This window comes from Pelodiscus sinensis, chromosome 4 (genome assembly GCF_052426305.1).
Source record: "Pelodiscus sinensis isolate ZL-2025 chromosome 4, ASM5242630v1, whole genome shotgun sequence".
Lineage (NCBI taxonomy): Eukaryota > Metazoa > Chordata > Testudines > Trionychidae > Pelodiscus > Pelodiscus sinensis.
Window position 1 is genome coordinate 45,370,348 of NC_143055.1, and position 15,058 is coordinate 45,385,405.

Sequence of the window (15,058 nt, forward strand, 5' to 3'; positions counted from 1 at the left end):
GCTACAATGTAAACATAAATACTTAGAGCAAATCCAGAGATGGAAACAGTGATACTGGAGCTTTCTAAATGGAACATTCTGATTGACATACAAATCAAAATATTTAAGCACTAACAGTCTCAAGATGTGGTATCTTTCCCTCATTTCTTCGCCTTCTACACTTCCGTTAGTTTAAAAAAAATCAAAGGATAATATTGATTGGAATTTTGCAGTCCTAATACACAGCAGTTTTAATCCCATAATCCAATTCCAGACCTGAAGTTGCATTTACTGTTTGCATTTTAATCACCGTGATCCCAATTGGCAAAGCAGTTACTCATTCTTTATATATCCTTGTTGCAAAAGGACAAAAAATGAATGAAACAACTGAAATGGGATTAAGCACTGTACAAATACTTTTCTTATGATAGGAAATATATATATTTGATATTTTACATTTAAATATTGGAGAATACTGTATTGAACATTAAATCAGTAAAGATCAAATCTATAGGATACTAAAAACTAAATATTTACCATACTCAATATGACAATCACTCAAAATGTAAAGGAAATAAGAATATAGGCTTCATCTTGTATTTAGTATCAGATCTAATACAAACCTCAGTAACAGCAAATATGGAAAATATTTAAATTTTTCATCCATTTTAATGATAAACATCAAAGTTAACAAAAAAGAATTAAAATACTATAATGAAAAGTATTGTTATTACTTATGATGGAAAAACAAACAGAAGTCTGCCCATTTAGCACATACTACAGAAAAACCACCGACTCATATAGTTACCTACATGCCTCCAGCTTCCATCCAGAACACACCATTCGATCCATCATCTATAGCCAAGCCCTTTGATACAACCGCATCTGCTCTAATCCCACTGACAGAGACCAGAAACTTCAGGATCTCTACCAAGCATTTATAAACCTCAACTACCCACCCGAAGAAATAAAAAAACAAATTGAAAGAGCCAGACCAATACCCAGAAACCATCTACTTCAAGACAGACCCAAGAAAACCAACAATAGAACACCACTTGTCATCACCTATAGCCTCCAACTTAAAACTGTCCAACACATTATCAATAAATTACAACCTATACTGGAACAGAATACTAAACTCCGAGAGGCTCTGGGAGACAGACATATAGTCTCCTATAGACAACCACCTAACCTCAAGATGATTCTTACCAACAACCACAGGACAAACCACACTAATACCAACACCCCGGTACTTTCCCTTGCAACAAACCCCGTTGCCAGCTTTGTCCACATATTCACCCTATTGATACCATTATTGGACCTAACCAATTGAGTTATAAGATCAAGAACACATATTCCTGCTCATCCAGAAATATAATTTGTTATCATGTACTGAAAGTTTCCATCTGCTATGTACATTGGACAAAGGTCTCAGACACTTCGCCAAAGAATCAATGCCCACAAAACAGATATTAGACAGGATCACAAAGAAAAAACAGTTTCTTGCCATTTCAACCAGAAAGGGCATTGTCTCAACAACTTGATGACCTGCATCCTGCTTCAAAGACCTTTTTACACCAGACTTTCATGCTTAAATTCGACACTTTACATCTCGGTCTAAACAAAGACATTAATTATCTTATCCGTTACAAAGATAGCTTCCCCAATTATAACCTCTAATAATATTAGCTCACAGACATTTACCTCCTCCTCCCCTCATCCCCCTTCTGTTCTGAAATTTGATTTGTCCTTTTTATATGTGTTCATTTTTTTGATTGTATCCTTTGGTATATATGGTTGTGCCAATTTTCTTCCACATATTGATCTGAGGAAGTGGGTCTGGCCCACGAAAGCTCATCATCTAATAAACCATCCTGTTAGTCTTTAAAGTGATACATAGTCCTGTTTTTCAATCAGTATTGTAGCTTTTGCAGACTGCAGTTAGAAATAAAAGCACTGCGCAAAGTTTATCATCACTTAGGGTGAAAAGTTTTGTTTTTATATGAATATTGAAGTGATACATTATTCTTAATTGATTTTAATGTTATATATTACCCAAGAAAAGTGTTCTGTTGAAATGACTGCATTGAATTAAAATTGGATAATTAGTTTATAAAGATGGTGTTCAAGTGTTATTTTAGCTCCACCATAAGATTCACTAATCATGTAATTCTATTAGGCCAAATCCCCCAGTCTTTACTTTGAAAAAGTTACCTTCAACTACAGTCAGAGTTTGCCTGAGTATGGACTGAGCTATTGATCGTCAGAGCTCATCTTCTATGATGCCGTTTGTCATGATTATGAGGGTTAGCCAGCAGCCTGGGGATTAAGGGTTAACTACACCTAGCCAGGTGGAGTGACCAGTAGGAATGTAGGTGGGACTTTCAAACTGAGACAAAGGAATTTGTTTTTTTCCTTTCTTTTTCCCCAAATAAACTTTCACTCTGGCCAGCCACTCCAGACTGCTCCAAAGGGTCACTTTCCCGAAATAGGGCAAGGAGAACCCAAAAATCTGCCCAAAAATCTGACTCCAGCCTCTCCTCTGAGGCTCCAGGCAGATATTTAGAGGCCTCACTCACAGACACACAACTATCTCCCTCAGGTAAACACTCAGAGAAACTTTTATCTTGCTCCCAGGACAGACTAGTCATGGACAATTTCCCAGAGCTACCCTCACCCCATTCACAAACCTCATACATGTCCTGAGACTGGATTAAGGTATCAGCCTGATTATACATATTAGCCATGCTATAATCACGCCACTTCCCCCCATGATTGTACACTGAACTCCTGGGAGGATACAGTCTCTGTGGTTCTTCCATTCATCTGGTCTCTGCCTTTATTTCTGCTAGTCTGGCCTGGTGTTCTTGTTCCTTGAGCTCCTTCTCAGCTTCTGTTGCTGCTAGGTTGGCCTGGTGTTCTTGCTCCTCACGCTCAGTTTGTGCTCGCCTCTCCTCTATCCGTAGGATAAGCTCAACCTCTTTCTGAGTTAGAGGTCTACCAACTGCCTTACAGGCAGCTTCCCATAGAGAAGGCAGAGGTGAGGGAGGAGCAGCACTGCTGTACATTGCTCCTGCCCTCTCCTTGGGGTATGAATCTGTCCTAGAGCTGGACATTCTGCCTTAACTACCCTAGTTAACTATCCAGTTGTCCCGAAATCTATAAAAAAACAAAATTATTTGGGATGGTCTGTGTCTGGCTTAAGCTTCTGTCTGCCTCTCTCCGAGGCCCCACAGAAACAAAAGAAAGAAAAAAAAAAAAAGGAAAAACTGCAAAGCTTGTAACTCAAAGAAAAACCTGTGTCCTTTTAAAAATCCTGGGTTCTCAAAATAATCCCACCACTATGCCACCATGTCATGGCTCCTTCCCCACTCTGGCATGATAAATGCAGAAGTGGGGGCCAGCAAGTGTACCCCAAAGCCTTATCTACCAGGCTTTGGTATAAAACTTCCCCCAAAATCTTAAAAACCTAGATTTTGGGAATAAAACTTCTGCTGCCACCACCCAAATATTAATAACGAGAGTAGGGGAAAGATCATTTGGGAAATCTCACCCCTATTATAAAAATCAGGCACACAGTTAACCGATGCCAGGTTAATAAAAAGAAAAGAGAAAACTTTTATTATTACAACAATATTCCTGTTGCAAGCATAAGGATCAGATGGAAACGTAACAAAATATACTCATGGAGGAATTACTCCATAGGCTAGAACTTAGTTAAAAAGAAAAGCCAAACATCTCTTAAGCAGTGCCAAATATCAGATCCCATACCCAACCCTTAAAACAATAAAGCCTAACGAAACTACCTAACCTTTACCCTACTTACAGAAAATGAAGAATGGTGTCTTGGGGAGAGAGAGAGACATGCTTGTCCCTCTCTGTAACTGCAGAGAACTCTCTGAGAGACACAAAAAAAGAAAGGAAAAAACCCAAATTCCTTTGTCTCAGTTTGAAAGTCCCACTTACATTCCTACTGGTCACTCCACCTGGCTAGGTGTAGTTAACCCTTAATCCCCAGGCTGCTGGCTAACCCTCATAATCATGACACTGTTGATAAGCAACTAAGGCAATCCTGATTACAGATGTCACAGCAAAAATCTGCCATCTGTAGGTGTAGTACACTCTTTTCAGGTCCTATGCTTTTCTTGTAATGTCCTCATTACAATGTTTCATTGACTTTCAAAATGTTTGAAAGTCTGTACAATAGTTTGCCATCAAAACAGTCTGTCCTGAGCTATGATTTCCAGGTCACTGGGAGATAAGATTCATGACTTCACATTGGCTTTTAGGATATCTTTATAATGTTTATATGGACAATCAATAGAGCATTTTCAGTGAACAAGCTAACCATAGAAGACCATCTTTGGTATCTGTGTATCAGCCATCCTCATGACATAACCAATCCAGTAATACTGTTCATAAGCATTGCTTCCACACCCATGACACCACACACCTTAAGGACCTCTGTGTTAGGAATTTTGTCCCCACAAGTCACCTTGGCAATTTTCCCAAGGCAGCACATATAGTTTCAAAACATGATGATGATATAAAGTCCATGACTCCGAGCCATATGGTTGGATATTCAGGACAACTGTGTGATAAAATTCATACGGAGGTAACAGTTTAACACCATGATCATTACATAAGTGCTTGGTCAATCTTCTGAAGGTAGCACTGGCCTTGGCTAGTCTAGCAAATATATCGTAATCAGTGTTTATGCTGGAGGGGAGTATGCTTCCAAGGTAGTAAAACTTATTGACAGCCTTAAGGAGGTATATCAGCAGCAGTTATCACTGGAGTGCTGGGATCTTTCCACACAGACTGAGACATAACCTCTGTCTTCTTGAGGCTCTCAGTGAGTCCAAAACAGTGAGCAGAAATAGTAAAATGATCAAAAAGCTTCTGTGTGTCCTCGACTGAGTGAACCAACAATGCACAGTCATCAGCAAACAGGATGTCATAAAAGTTGTAGTGAACATTTTGGTGTGAGCTTGAAGTCTTCAGAAGTTGAAAATGCTACCATCAGTTTGGAACTGAATAGGTATGCCCAAACTGCAATCCTTAAAAACAAACAACAGCAAAATAGAAAAGTAGATACTGAATAGGAGAGGAGTAAGGACACATCCTTGTTTTGTACCATTTGATACTTCAAAAGGTGCTGATGTCACCCAACATACAACCCAACATTCCATCATGAAAAGACCAAACTATACTGATAAATTTTTCAGGACAGCCAATTCTCCCAAGTACCTTCCAAAGCCTGTTTCTGATAACCATGTCAAACACCTTGTTCCAGTCAATGAAAATCATGTAGATATCCTGATGTTGTTCTCTACATTTTTCTTCGATCTGCCTGGCTGTGAACATCATGTTGGCAGTGTCTCAGCCGGCATGCAATCCACACTGTCTTTTAGGAATGATGCCATGTGACATGTAATGACAGCCTGTGGTAGAGGATGAGGGCCTGATTTCACCAGCTATAGATAGGAGTGTAATGGCCTGGTGGTCATCATAGCATGCACAGTCACCTTTTCTCCTGTATATGTGTACAATAAGGACATCTCTGAAGTCCTGGGGGACTTTCTCTTTCTCCCAAATGGTGATAGATAAATAGGTGAGACGGTGCATTAGCTGGTCACCAGCAGCTTTAAAAACCTCTGATGGGATCACATCACTGCCAGGTGCCTTTCCAGATTTCATCTTATTGACATCTTTTTGTATCTCATCAAGAATTGGCAGTATAACCAGCTGTGAATCATTACCTTACTGAGGAATCTCCTCAAGAATGCTGCTGTCAAAGTTGATGTCTGATTTAATACATTGTGAAAATGTTCAACCCAGAGGTGAAAGATTTTAGCATTATCTGTAATCAGAGTGCTGCCATCAGCAGAGCACACTGGCAAAAAGCCAGAAACACCCAGTCCATAGACTGCCTTCAGCCCATCATAGCATGCTTTAAAATTATGTCCATCAGCTGCACCTTGAAGTTTGACTGCTTTACATTTCCACCAGTCCTCTTTCATTTGACACAATTTGACTTAGGCAGAAAGTATATCTCAAATGTTTACTGATTTACTGGAGACTTTCTCTTTATCGTTGATTCAGGCCAGGTGCGTCACGTGCATCTTATCAAGAAGAGCCTGGGCATTTTTGTCCTTGTCATTTAACTAGTCCTTTTGTTTGCATTTTCGGAAACCTAGTATTTTGACAGCAGTTTTACAGTGGTTTCCTTGATGTTAATCTAGTCCTCCTCAACAGTGGATGGCTGCTCTGGACCTTTATTGTTGATAAATATGGAAGCATCAAGACTAAGTTGAAACAATGCTATTGTCTCGGACATTTCAAGTTTACCTACAACCAACTTTTTCCAGCATACAGCAGAATGGCAGATAAAGGCTCAAGGAGACAACACTACATATTGTGTAATGGTCAGACCAGGAGCCCATGTCATTCATTGCATGAGTCAACTTAACATCAGAAAGATCTGTTTTGTAATGAAATAGTCAATCATTTGCCAGTGCTTAGACTGAGGGTACATCCAAGTTGCTTTATATTTGTTTGCCTATTGGAAGAATACGCTTGCAATAGCAAGCTCATGCTGCACACAATTTTGAAGAAGGGTACCATTTGAGTTCTTGCTTCCCATGCCATGTGGTGCAGTCCTGACCTACCCTAGGATTAAAATCACATAATGTGTATAGCTTGGATATTTAACTTTCCTGAGTAAGAATTTGTGAGATCAGGCACATAAAATACTTATAGATCATCATCAGACCAATAAAAGAATGACTGTTCCAAGCTGAACTGTTTAATCTATGCATACAGACCAACAGTGGATAATACCATTTTAGGACAGCTACATTTCCCATGTGTGTATCTCATCTCTACATCTTGTTTTTAGTGGACCCAAGCTATGTGGTTTCTCAACTTGCCCAGTGCATGACCAGTATAAGGGCTTCAGTAAGAATGAGGTGTCTGAAAAATCAACAAGACCAGATAGTAGTTATGCTTAGGTGTCGGAGGAACTAAGATTGATGAGAATTCTTGATGAAAATGGTGGGTGTAATATCTGCTAACTCTACACCAGAAGTTCCCAAACTTAATTGGTTCACATCTGATCTTAAATATTCTTGTGAAGTGTTTACTACTGGGCTGCGTCTAGACTGGCAAGTTTTTCCACAAAAGCAGCTGCTTTTGTGGAAAAACTTGCCAGCTGTCTACACTGGTCAGTGTTCTTGTGGAAATGCTATGCTGCTTCCGTTCGGGCAAAAGCCCTCTTGTGCAAATGCTTTTGCGCAAGAGGGCCAGTGTAGACAACGCGTTATTGTTTTGCGGAAAAAAGCCTCAATCGTGAAAATGGCGATCAGGGCTTTCTTGCACAAAACCGCGTCTAGATTGGCACGGATGCTTTTCCGCAAACAGTGCTTTTGTGGAAAAGCGTCCGTGCCAATCTTGACGCTCTTTTCCGCAAATGCTTTTAACGGAAAAACTTTTCCGTTAAAAGCCTTTGCAGAAAATCATGCCAGTCTAGACGTAGCCCTGGTGGAAACATACCACAATTTAGGAAACTATAGGGCTTTTTTTCAGTGTAGAGTACGGATATTCTTAGGATCAAAATATTGGATTGGGACTCAGATGCAATTTTAGCTCTGACACAGACCTCCTATGGGACCTGAGAAAAGTTGCTTAGGATAAGATTTTCAAACCCACTTGGAATTTGGATGTCCAATTCTCATTAGGTTCCCATTAGTTTCTAATGGTTTGGGGGCTTAATCCCATATTGATTTTGAAATTCCTAGACTCATAGACTTTAAGGTCAGAAGGGACCATTATGATCATCTAGTCTGACCCCCTGCACAGTGCAGGCCACAGAATCTCACCCACCCCTCCCAGAATAATCCTCTCACCTATATCTCAGCTATTGAAGCCTTCAAATACTTTGAAGACCCCAAGATGCAGAGAATCCTCTAGCTGTGATCTGTACCCCATGCTACAGAGGAAGGCGAAAAACCTCCAGGGCCTCTGCCAATCTACTCTGGAGGAAAATTCCTTCCCGACCCCAAATATGGCGATCAGCTAAACCCTGAGCATGTGGGCAAGACTCATCAGCCAGACACCCAAAAAGTTCTCTAGTAATTCCTATCATCCCTCCATTGACCTATTTCTCACTGATAATGAATGGTCAATTAGTTACCAAGATCATGTTATCTCTTCAAACCATCCCCTTCCTAGTCTTAGTGTCTCTGTCCTTCAGTTCTTTTCATAAACAAAATGGGGATAATGCTAAATATTTTTGTCTTTGTTGAGTACTTAGATTGTGAGATTCCTGGGACAGGGATGGTCACTTGCAATGTAAGGACCTAATGGAGTTTGAGGTTTCTAGTAAATACTAAACTATTCTTAGATTCTCAGGTAAGAGCAATGTTACTTTTTCTACCAATATCTCTAGGAGTTAACTGTCTTCTCAGATAGGGACCTTGCCACAGAGCTTTTGTTACCTTTCAGCTGGATTTGAGCAAAATGACCTACAAAGCATCTTTAAAAAATACAGCTAGTAAAAAGTGCAGTAATCTGCTTGCATAATAGTGATGCATAGCTGCATCATCCTGGCTTTTGACTAGCCAGGATGTTCTAGAATCCTAAATTTTGAACACTAGGTTACTGGCAGTACAGTATTTAATGACAACCCTTGACTCTGCAATTCACTTCCTCAATTGGTCCAACAAAATCCTTGTAGTCAATTTCAGGTCGCACTCCAAGGTCTTCCTATTCACTCAGGTCTTTCCGGACTAAGTGGGATTATTATTATATGGTTCTTGTTAGAGTAAGTGTGCCCAAGTATTATTAATATACAGTTTCCCAGCTCAGAAAAAAATAATATGAATGAATTATAACACAAGAGTAATATTTTAAATGGGGAAACAGAGGTATTGCCAGTTTTTTGTGTTTGTTAATGCGTGCATCTTAATCCTGCTCTGAATTTGATTCCCAGCTCCCATAGACATACCTGCAGAAGTTCTGCTCCAACTAGTAAGCTAAAAATAACTGTGTAGACATGGTAGCTTGGGTGGTGTCTTATGCCCAAGTATGTACCTACTTGAATCAGCTAGGTACAAACTTAGACGGCCTGCCTGAGCTGCAGTTTGTGTTACCCTGACTACATGGATCTATTTAGTACACTAACTCAAGTGGAGATAGCATGTATGTATTTACTTGAACTAGGACCCTCATCTCTCGGCTCAAATGAAGACATACCACTTATATGAGGAACTAGTCAGTAATTGAGAGAATGAGTGTTTTTAGTATAACTCCCTACTTCTGATTCTTCATAGCTCTGTGACACTTTCACTTTGCAGGATAGAATTTACCTGACATTTCTCCCCATAGGTAATTATTTTTTGGAAGCATCATGAATCAATTAGAATAAAATTGTTTTCTGAATAGCTATATAGCTGAAAGATTTGGGGGTAAGAAAACTGATATACAGTGAGGAAATAGATCTAGTCAAAGGATTTGAGCGTTTCAGTACTATTGTCTTGAATTTGACTGAGTTGTGCCTAAGACTGGATAAAGGCAATCCAAGGTCCTAGATATATTACAATACAGTGCCCTACCCCTGTGCAGTGGTCTGGTGACTGGGGGTGGAAGGGATCCTCTACTCCCTAGCAGCAAGTCCCTTAGGAGCAGAAGTGGGGCTTTCCCTTCCCTTGGGATCGGAACAGTAGAGGTGACATTGGAGCCCTGTCCTCCCTTTGGAAGCTGTGGGTGAGCCTTCCCACTACACATCCAGCAGCCAACTTACTTTGTGTATAAGCCAGACCAGACCCACTGCTCTATTCTCCTGATGCACAGGTCAAGTCTAACAGGAAAAAAGTGTGTATTTACATGTCAGCTATCTCATTGTACATACACACTTTTTTTCTACCCTAGGCTTAGCTACGCACAGACCTCTGCTGGGAGTGTCTTGGCAGTAGGTCTTGGACTTAACACTACATTGAGATGTGTGGACCAGCTTGCATCTCTCAAAATGATTGTTTCAGGCTATCTGCAACAGGCAGACATCATCACTACATCAGTTCATGTTTTCAAAATTTTCTTCAGAGTGATGAGAAAGTGATGAGACTTTTTTAAAAAATGAAAGTTGAAATTTTGATATAATTAATCATCATTTCAGGAGGCAGAGTTCTACATATGGGCCTATAATGCATGTGTCTTAATTTGGCTCCGCCTGTGACCTATTCTTGCTTTGCATTGGGTTTTCTTTGATTAGCTCATAAACTATAGAGGCAGTGTTGTGCGTGCTAGTGTAGGTAAGGCTTAAGAAAAGTGGGACATGGGTGAGCCGGCAATAAGCTCAGTTCAATAGCGCTTAACTCTGCAAACAATGTTCTTAAGGTATAAGGGTGGGGTGGGTGGAATTGAAGTGAATGGCAAAATTTAGGAGCAGGCCCTATATACTTGCATGATTCAATAATATAGCAGAAAGTTCACACTTCTGCTTGTCAAAGCATAGGACTTCTGCACAGAATGTTTTGTTGTAAATAAGGCCTTGTACATTTATTTACCAGTATACATATCTTCTAAAGAGTATTCCATGTCTGTAGAGAAATCATAAGTATCATGTTTATTAGTAGTTGTTTGACTGTGTTCCATAAGGCAGTGAAATAATACTGTTAAATTATTTAACATCAATAGTTTTGCATAGGAAAAGGTATGATCTAATGACATGGGTTATGGGGTTTGTTCATCAAAGTAGTCAATTGTCAAACTAATTATATATAAAGGATAAAACTTATTTTGCGGTATGCTAAAATTATTTGTAGAGATTTGATGGAAGAAGCAATGTGTTAAATTGGAGAAAAAACATGCATTAAAACAGCTGTATATTCTAACAACTAATCTATCATGCTGTTTAGTAAAGAAATGTCATCACATTTGTTACAAAGGCAAACATCAACATACCAAAACAGGATCCAATTTTTCTAAATAATTTTTGATACATCATTGATTTATTTAACAGATGAGTTAATATAACCAATGTTATCAAAACCAGATGGTGCTTCCTAATATTCATCCTGTTCAGTCAGACCCTGAATATTTTCTGGACCATCAGTATATAAAATAGGATGCTGCAATTTGTGATGCCAAACAAAAGCAATCATGCCTGCCAAGCACATACTATAACAGGCAGCATTTCAGCTCTGCTAGACAGAAAGTAATTAGAATGCTTTTAATGTCCAAAAGAATGATGCTGATAGGCTGCCACAGATGTGTAGATTTATGAATATTTATATGGTGGTTTATAGCTGACACTTTTATCAGTTGAAGAAGATAAAATATCTGCCTGACTCAGAAGCCTGACAGTCAGGTTAATAAAATCTCATTAAAGAGAATGACCTATGCAATTATATAGGATTTATTGTAATTCATTTTTGATTGTACTCTGCTTAAAGATGCAATTTCCCATTTCCTGATGCCAAATTTAGGTTGCATATCAAGATCTATGTGGGTTTTAACTCCAAACCAGCACTAGAAGAAAGATATGCTTTTAACATCTTAGTATGTTACACCTTTAGAGAAAAATTATTTTGATCTCCTGTTCCTTTGTTCATTCTGTGAAGATAAGGCAAGGAAGCTAGAAGTCTACTTTTCTTTTTCTTAATTACAACTTCTTAATAATCAGTCCATTATCATCTGCTTTCTATGACAAATGGCCTAAGACCATTTTCCTTCCCTGATTTGCAAATTTCACTGAATCAAGCCACTGAGGTCCTAGGCACCTGGAAGATTTCTGCCCTGTCACTTCTCTGTACATTGTTATGTGCAGTCCAGAAGTAGAAATCGGAGGCTGTACTTTTCTGAGGCATCAAGATTAGCTTTCAAGAAAGCCCTAACAGAAAAAGCATCAGCAATCTGCGATGCAGCTTTTTATGAAAGGGCTTCCTTCTGAAAACTAACCCCTGCATGGCAAAAGGTTGAGGCGGGGTGTGAAAGGTTTGCTGCGACGTCTGAACTCAACCAGGGCAATAGGGAACCGCCCTTGCTTTATAGCAGAGAGCTCTCCTTTCGGGCAGGTTTCATAGGTGCGAGATACCAAGATTAACTTGCCAAGGGCGGGGTCGCGTGCAGGAACTTTAGTTGTGCAGCGTGAGATCATTTTGCCTGTAAAAGTCACTGAGGGGGGCGGAGAGAGAGCGCTCCTCGCACCGCGTCTCCCCTCACCCAGTGCTGAGCGCACGTTCCCCCCTGCCCGCTGGGGAGCAGCCTGCGAAAGGGGGGGAGGCGCTGGGGTTGGAGAAGACGAGCAGGGGAGCAGCATCCCCCAGGTGTAGGAGGCTAAAGCCTCCTTCTGCAGCGTCTCTCCTCCCCCTCCCCCGCGCCCTCTTAGCAAGTGCTGGAAAGGGGCGCCCGCCCCCGGTCTCGGGTGACTGTCCGCGTTGGGGGGAGCCCCTTCCGCTCAGGCGCCCGCCCCGCCTGCCCCTCGCGAAGTGCGGCGCGAAGTTGCCGGGAAGAGTTGGTACCTGCGCTCAGCTCCAGGCTGCTGCTGATGCCGCCCTCGCCGCTGCCGCCGCCGCCCCCCGGCTGGCCCTGGCCGTAGCGGGCCGAGGAGGAGGAGGCTGCCTGGGGCCCCAGCGGCGGGGCGGGAGTCCGCGGGTGGCTCTGCGCGGCGGCGGCGGCGGCGGCTCTGGCGGGCCCGCTGGGGTAGTGGTGCGGCTCGCTGCTGCTGGAGGCGGCGGGCGGGAAGGGCTGCCCCGCCGGCCGCAGGTGGGGCAGCTCCACCATGGTGGGTCTCTCGTAGCGCTTGGGCAGGGCTGGCCGCCTGCTGGGGAAGGTCTTGAGGACGCTGTAGGGGCTGCGCTGCCGATAGAGCCGGGGGAGGCTGGGCCCCTCCTCCGCCGCCTGCATCTCCTCCTCCATCATCATCAGCATCCCGCCGCTGCGGCGGCGGCTCCCGGCCCCTTCCCGCCGGGCTGCGTCTGCCGCCGCCGCCGCCGCCGCCGCCCGTCTCTGTGGCACGGCGGAGCCCGGTGCGCTGGGGGGCCGGGGTGATTGACAGGCGGCCGCGCCAATGCCTGGAGGGAGACGGGAGGCAAAGAGCAAGGCTTTCGGGGAGCCGCCGCTAATGATAACGGGGCAGGGGGGCGGGACTTGGCGCGGCCGCCCCTTGCCCCTGTCCCTGCCCAGCCGCGGGGCCCCAGCTGCGCCCAGGCAGGTGGGCGAGGGCCGCGCTCGCCAGGCGCCTCCGCTGCGCCGGACCCCGGCCCTGCGCGGGGGGCTGCAGCGCCTCTGGCTGCGCGGCGAGCTGCAGGGCGGGAAGGAGAAGCGCCCTGGGTCGCCCCCCCGGGAAGGGGCGGGGGTGTCAGCGCTGCCGCTCGCCCCGCCACGGGCGCCCCTGCCGTGTAAACGGAACTTTGAGGCGAGCCGAGGGGGGCCCGCCAAGTTTGGCGGGGCGCGACAGCGGTTGCGCCTGTGGCTGCCGCTCGCCGCCCCTCCGCTCCCTTCCCCTCTCGGCGCGCTACTGGCGGCGTGTGGCTCAGGTTTGCACGCACAGGCACCTCGCAGGCTACCTCAGTGTCTAATTGCCATTCACCCCCCATCCCCGGGTGCCTCGCGCAGCCCGCGATGGCAGCAGCCTCTGTGCCCATGTATTAGAGATGAAATAAATAATGCCATAAATAAAAGTATTTGCGAGTTCAGGGACTGTCAGAGCTGATTAGGGCACAGAGGACATTTTCTTTCTTATTATGCAAAAGCATCGCATGGCGAAAGGAAAGCGGTTTCACTGTAACTCATGCATGTCAGATTTCTGGGAACCCGAGAGATTAATCACATTTAACATTATTTGCAGTATCTCTCTGGCTCTGCTTTTTGGCGAACTGCTCACAGGAGCTGGACAGGTGGATCACTGCCATCTCCACTCTGCCCCAAACCGTTAGAGGGACAGTTAAGAAAGAATGAAATACTGGTGAAAGACAGGAAGAGAATGAGATGCCGTAGACAGACACTTCTGAGAAATGGTGGGGATCTGGGTGAGAAGAGAGACAGCTGAAATCGAATGATATGTTAGCGAAAAATGAACGATAACAAACCGCTCGTTCCTTCTTGCGGGGCAATTTCATTGTTTGCATTAACAGTTCCTTTCAGCCTTCAGTCCCAGTCCTCTCCCGCTTCTGCTGTTATAATTTATCAGCATTACAAAAAAATCTCTGGTTTTTCAGAGTAAATACAAAACACCTTACTTAGATTTAAGGGAGGGATCCGTATCCTGTCATCACATGAAGTTTGTTGCTGTTTATTGTGGTCATGGCTCTCCCATTTCAGTCTTATTTATTTAAATCGTACTCAATGAAATGGAAAAGTAATCCTCCTTACTGAAGTACTTAAAGTCGAAAATCTTCAGCCAATCTCATCTTTAAAAGTAGAAAAAACTTCTTAAAACTGGACTTTGACTAGAGATGATAGATTTTTGGACTAGCAGAATCACTCCACTCTTTGTGGCAGCCTGAAATGTCTAAATAAGGCTGCAGTTAACAGTTGTTTCTGTTTTATTGCATTAAAGTCGATCCTATTTTGTTATTGTCTGATAGACTGGGATGTTTGACCAAGTGTTTTTCTTAAACATTTTTATATTTTTAATCTTTTTCCTATAATAGAAATGAAGCAACAGATACTGATACTGATCTTCCACAGGAAAATGAAATGTTTTGATATCAAATGTCACCATTTCAGTGCTGAAGCACTTTGAAGGAGGGCATGAATGTGATTATTTGATAGAAAATGTATAAACTCCATAGTTAGTATCCTCTCTTCTTCCCTTTGCCTTGTTGTTCTGCCTAGTATAAAATACAGCCATGTTTTAAACACACTTCTTGGAAGTTGACAGTTGACATTTAGGGCCTGATCCAACTGTAATTGATGTAAGTGAGCCTTCTATTGGCTGTAATGGGTGATAGCTCCAGCCCCCTTGATATGCTGAGCCACCGACTCTCAAGAAAAATGTTGATTCATTGGAGAGGCTTCAAAGAGGAGCTGGATGTTTTTCTAGAAGATGTTCTCTAGGGATTTTTTGGGGAAGTTC

General features: G+C 42.8%; 1 protein-coding gene across 2 annotated transcripts in view; it reads right to left on the bottom strand.

Moving 5' to 3' along the window:
- The window catches only part of BEND4 (BEN domain containing 4), a 36,311-nt gene extending 22,881 nt beyond the window's left edge, over nucleotides 1-13,430 (bottom strand). Inside the window, exon 1 of one of the 2 annotated variants that reach the window (XM_075930513.2) lies at nucleotides 12,501-13,430. In XM_075930513.2, the coding sequence (XP_075786628.1) occupies nucleotides 12,501-12,909 (409 nt within the window). In that variant the 5' untranslated portion in view covers nucleotides 12,910-13,430. The remainder of the gene's footprint in view (nucleotides 1-12,500) is intronic. The other variant, XM_075930512.2, reaches the window with a different exon arrangement.
- Between the last annotated feature and the right edge of the window lie 1,628 nt (nucleotides 13,431-15,058).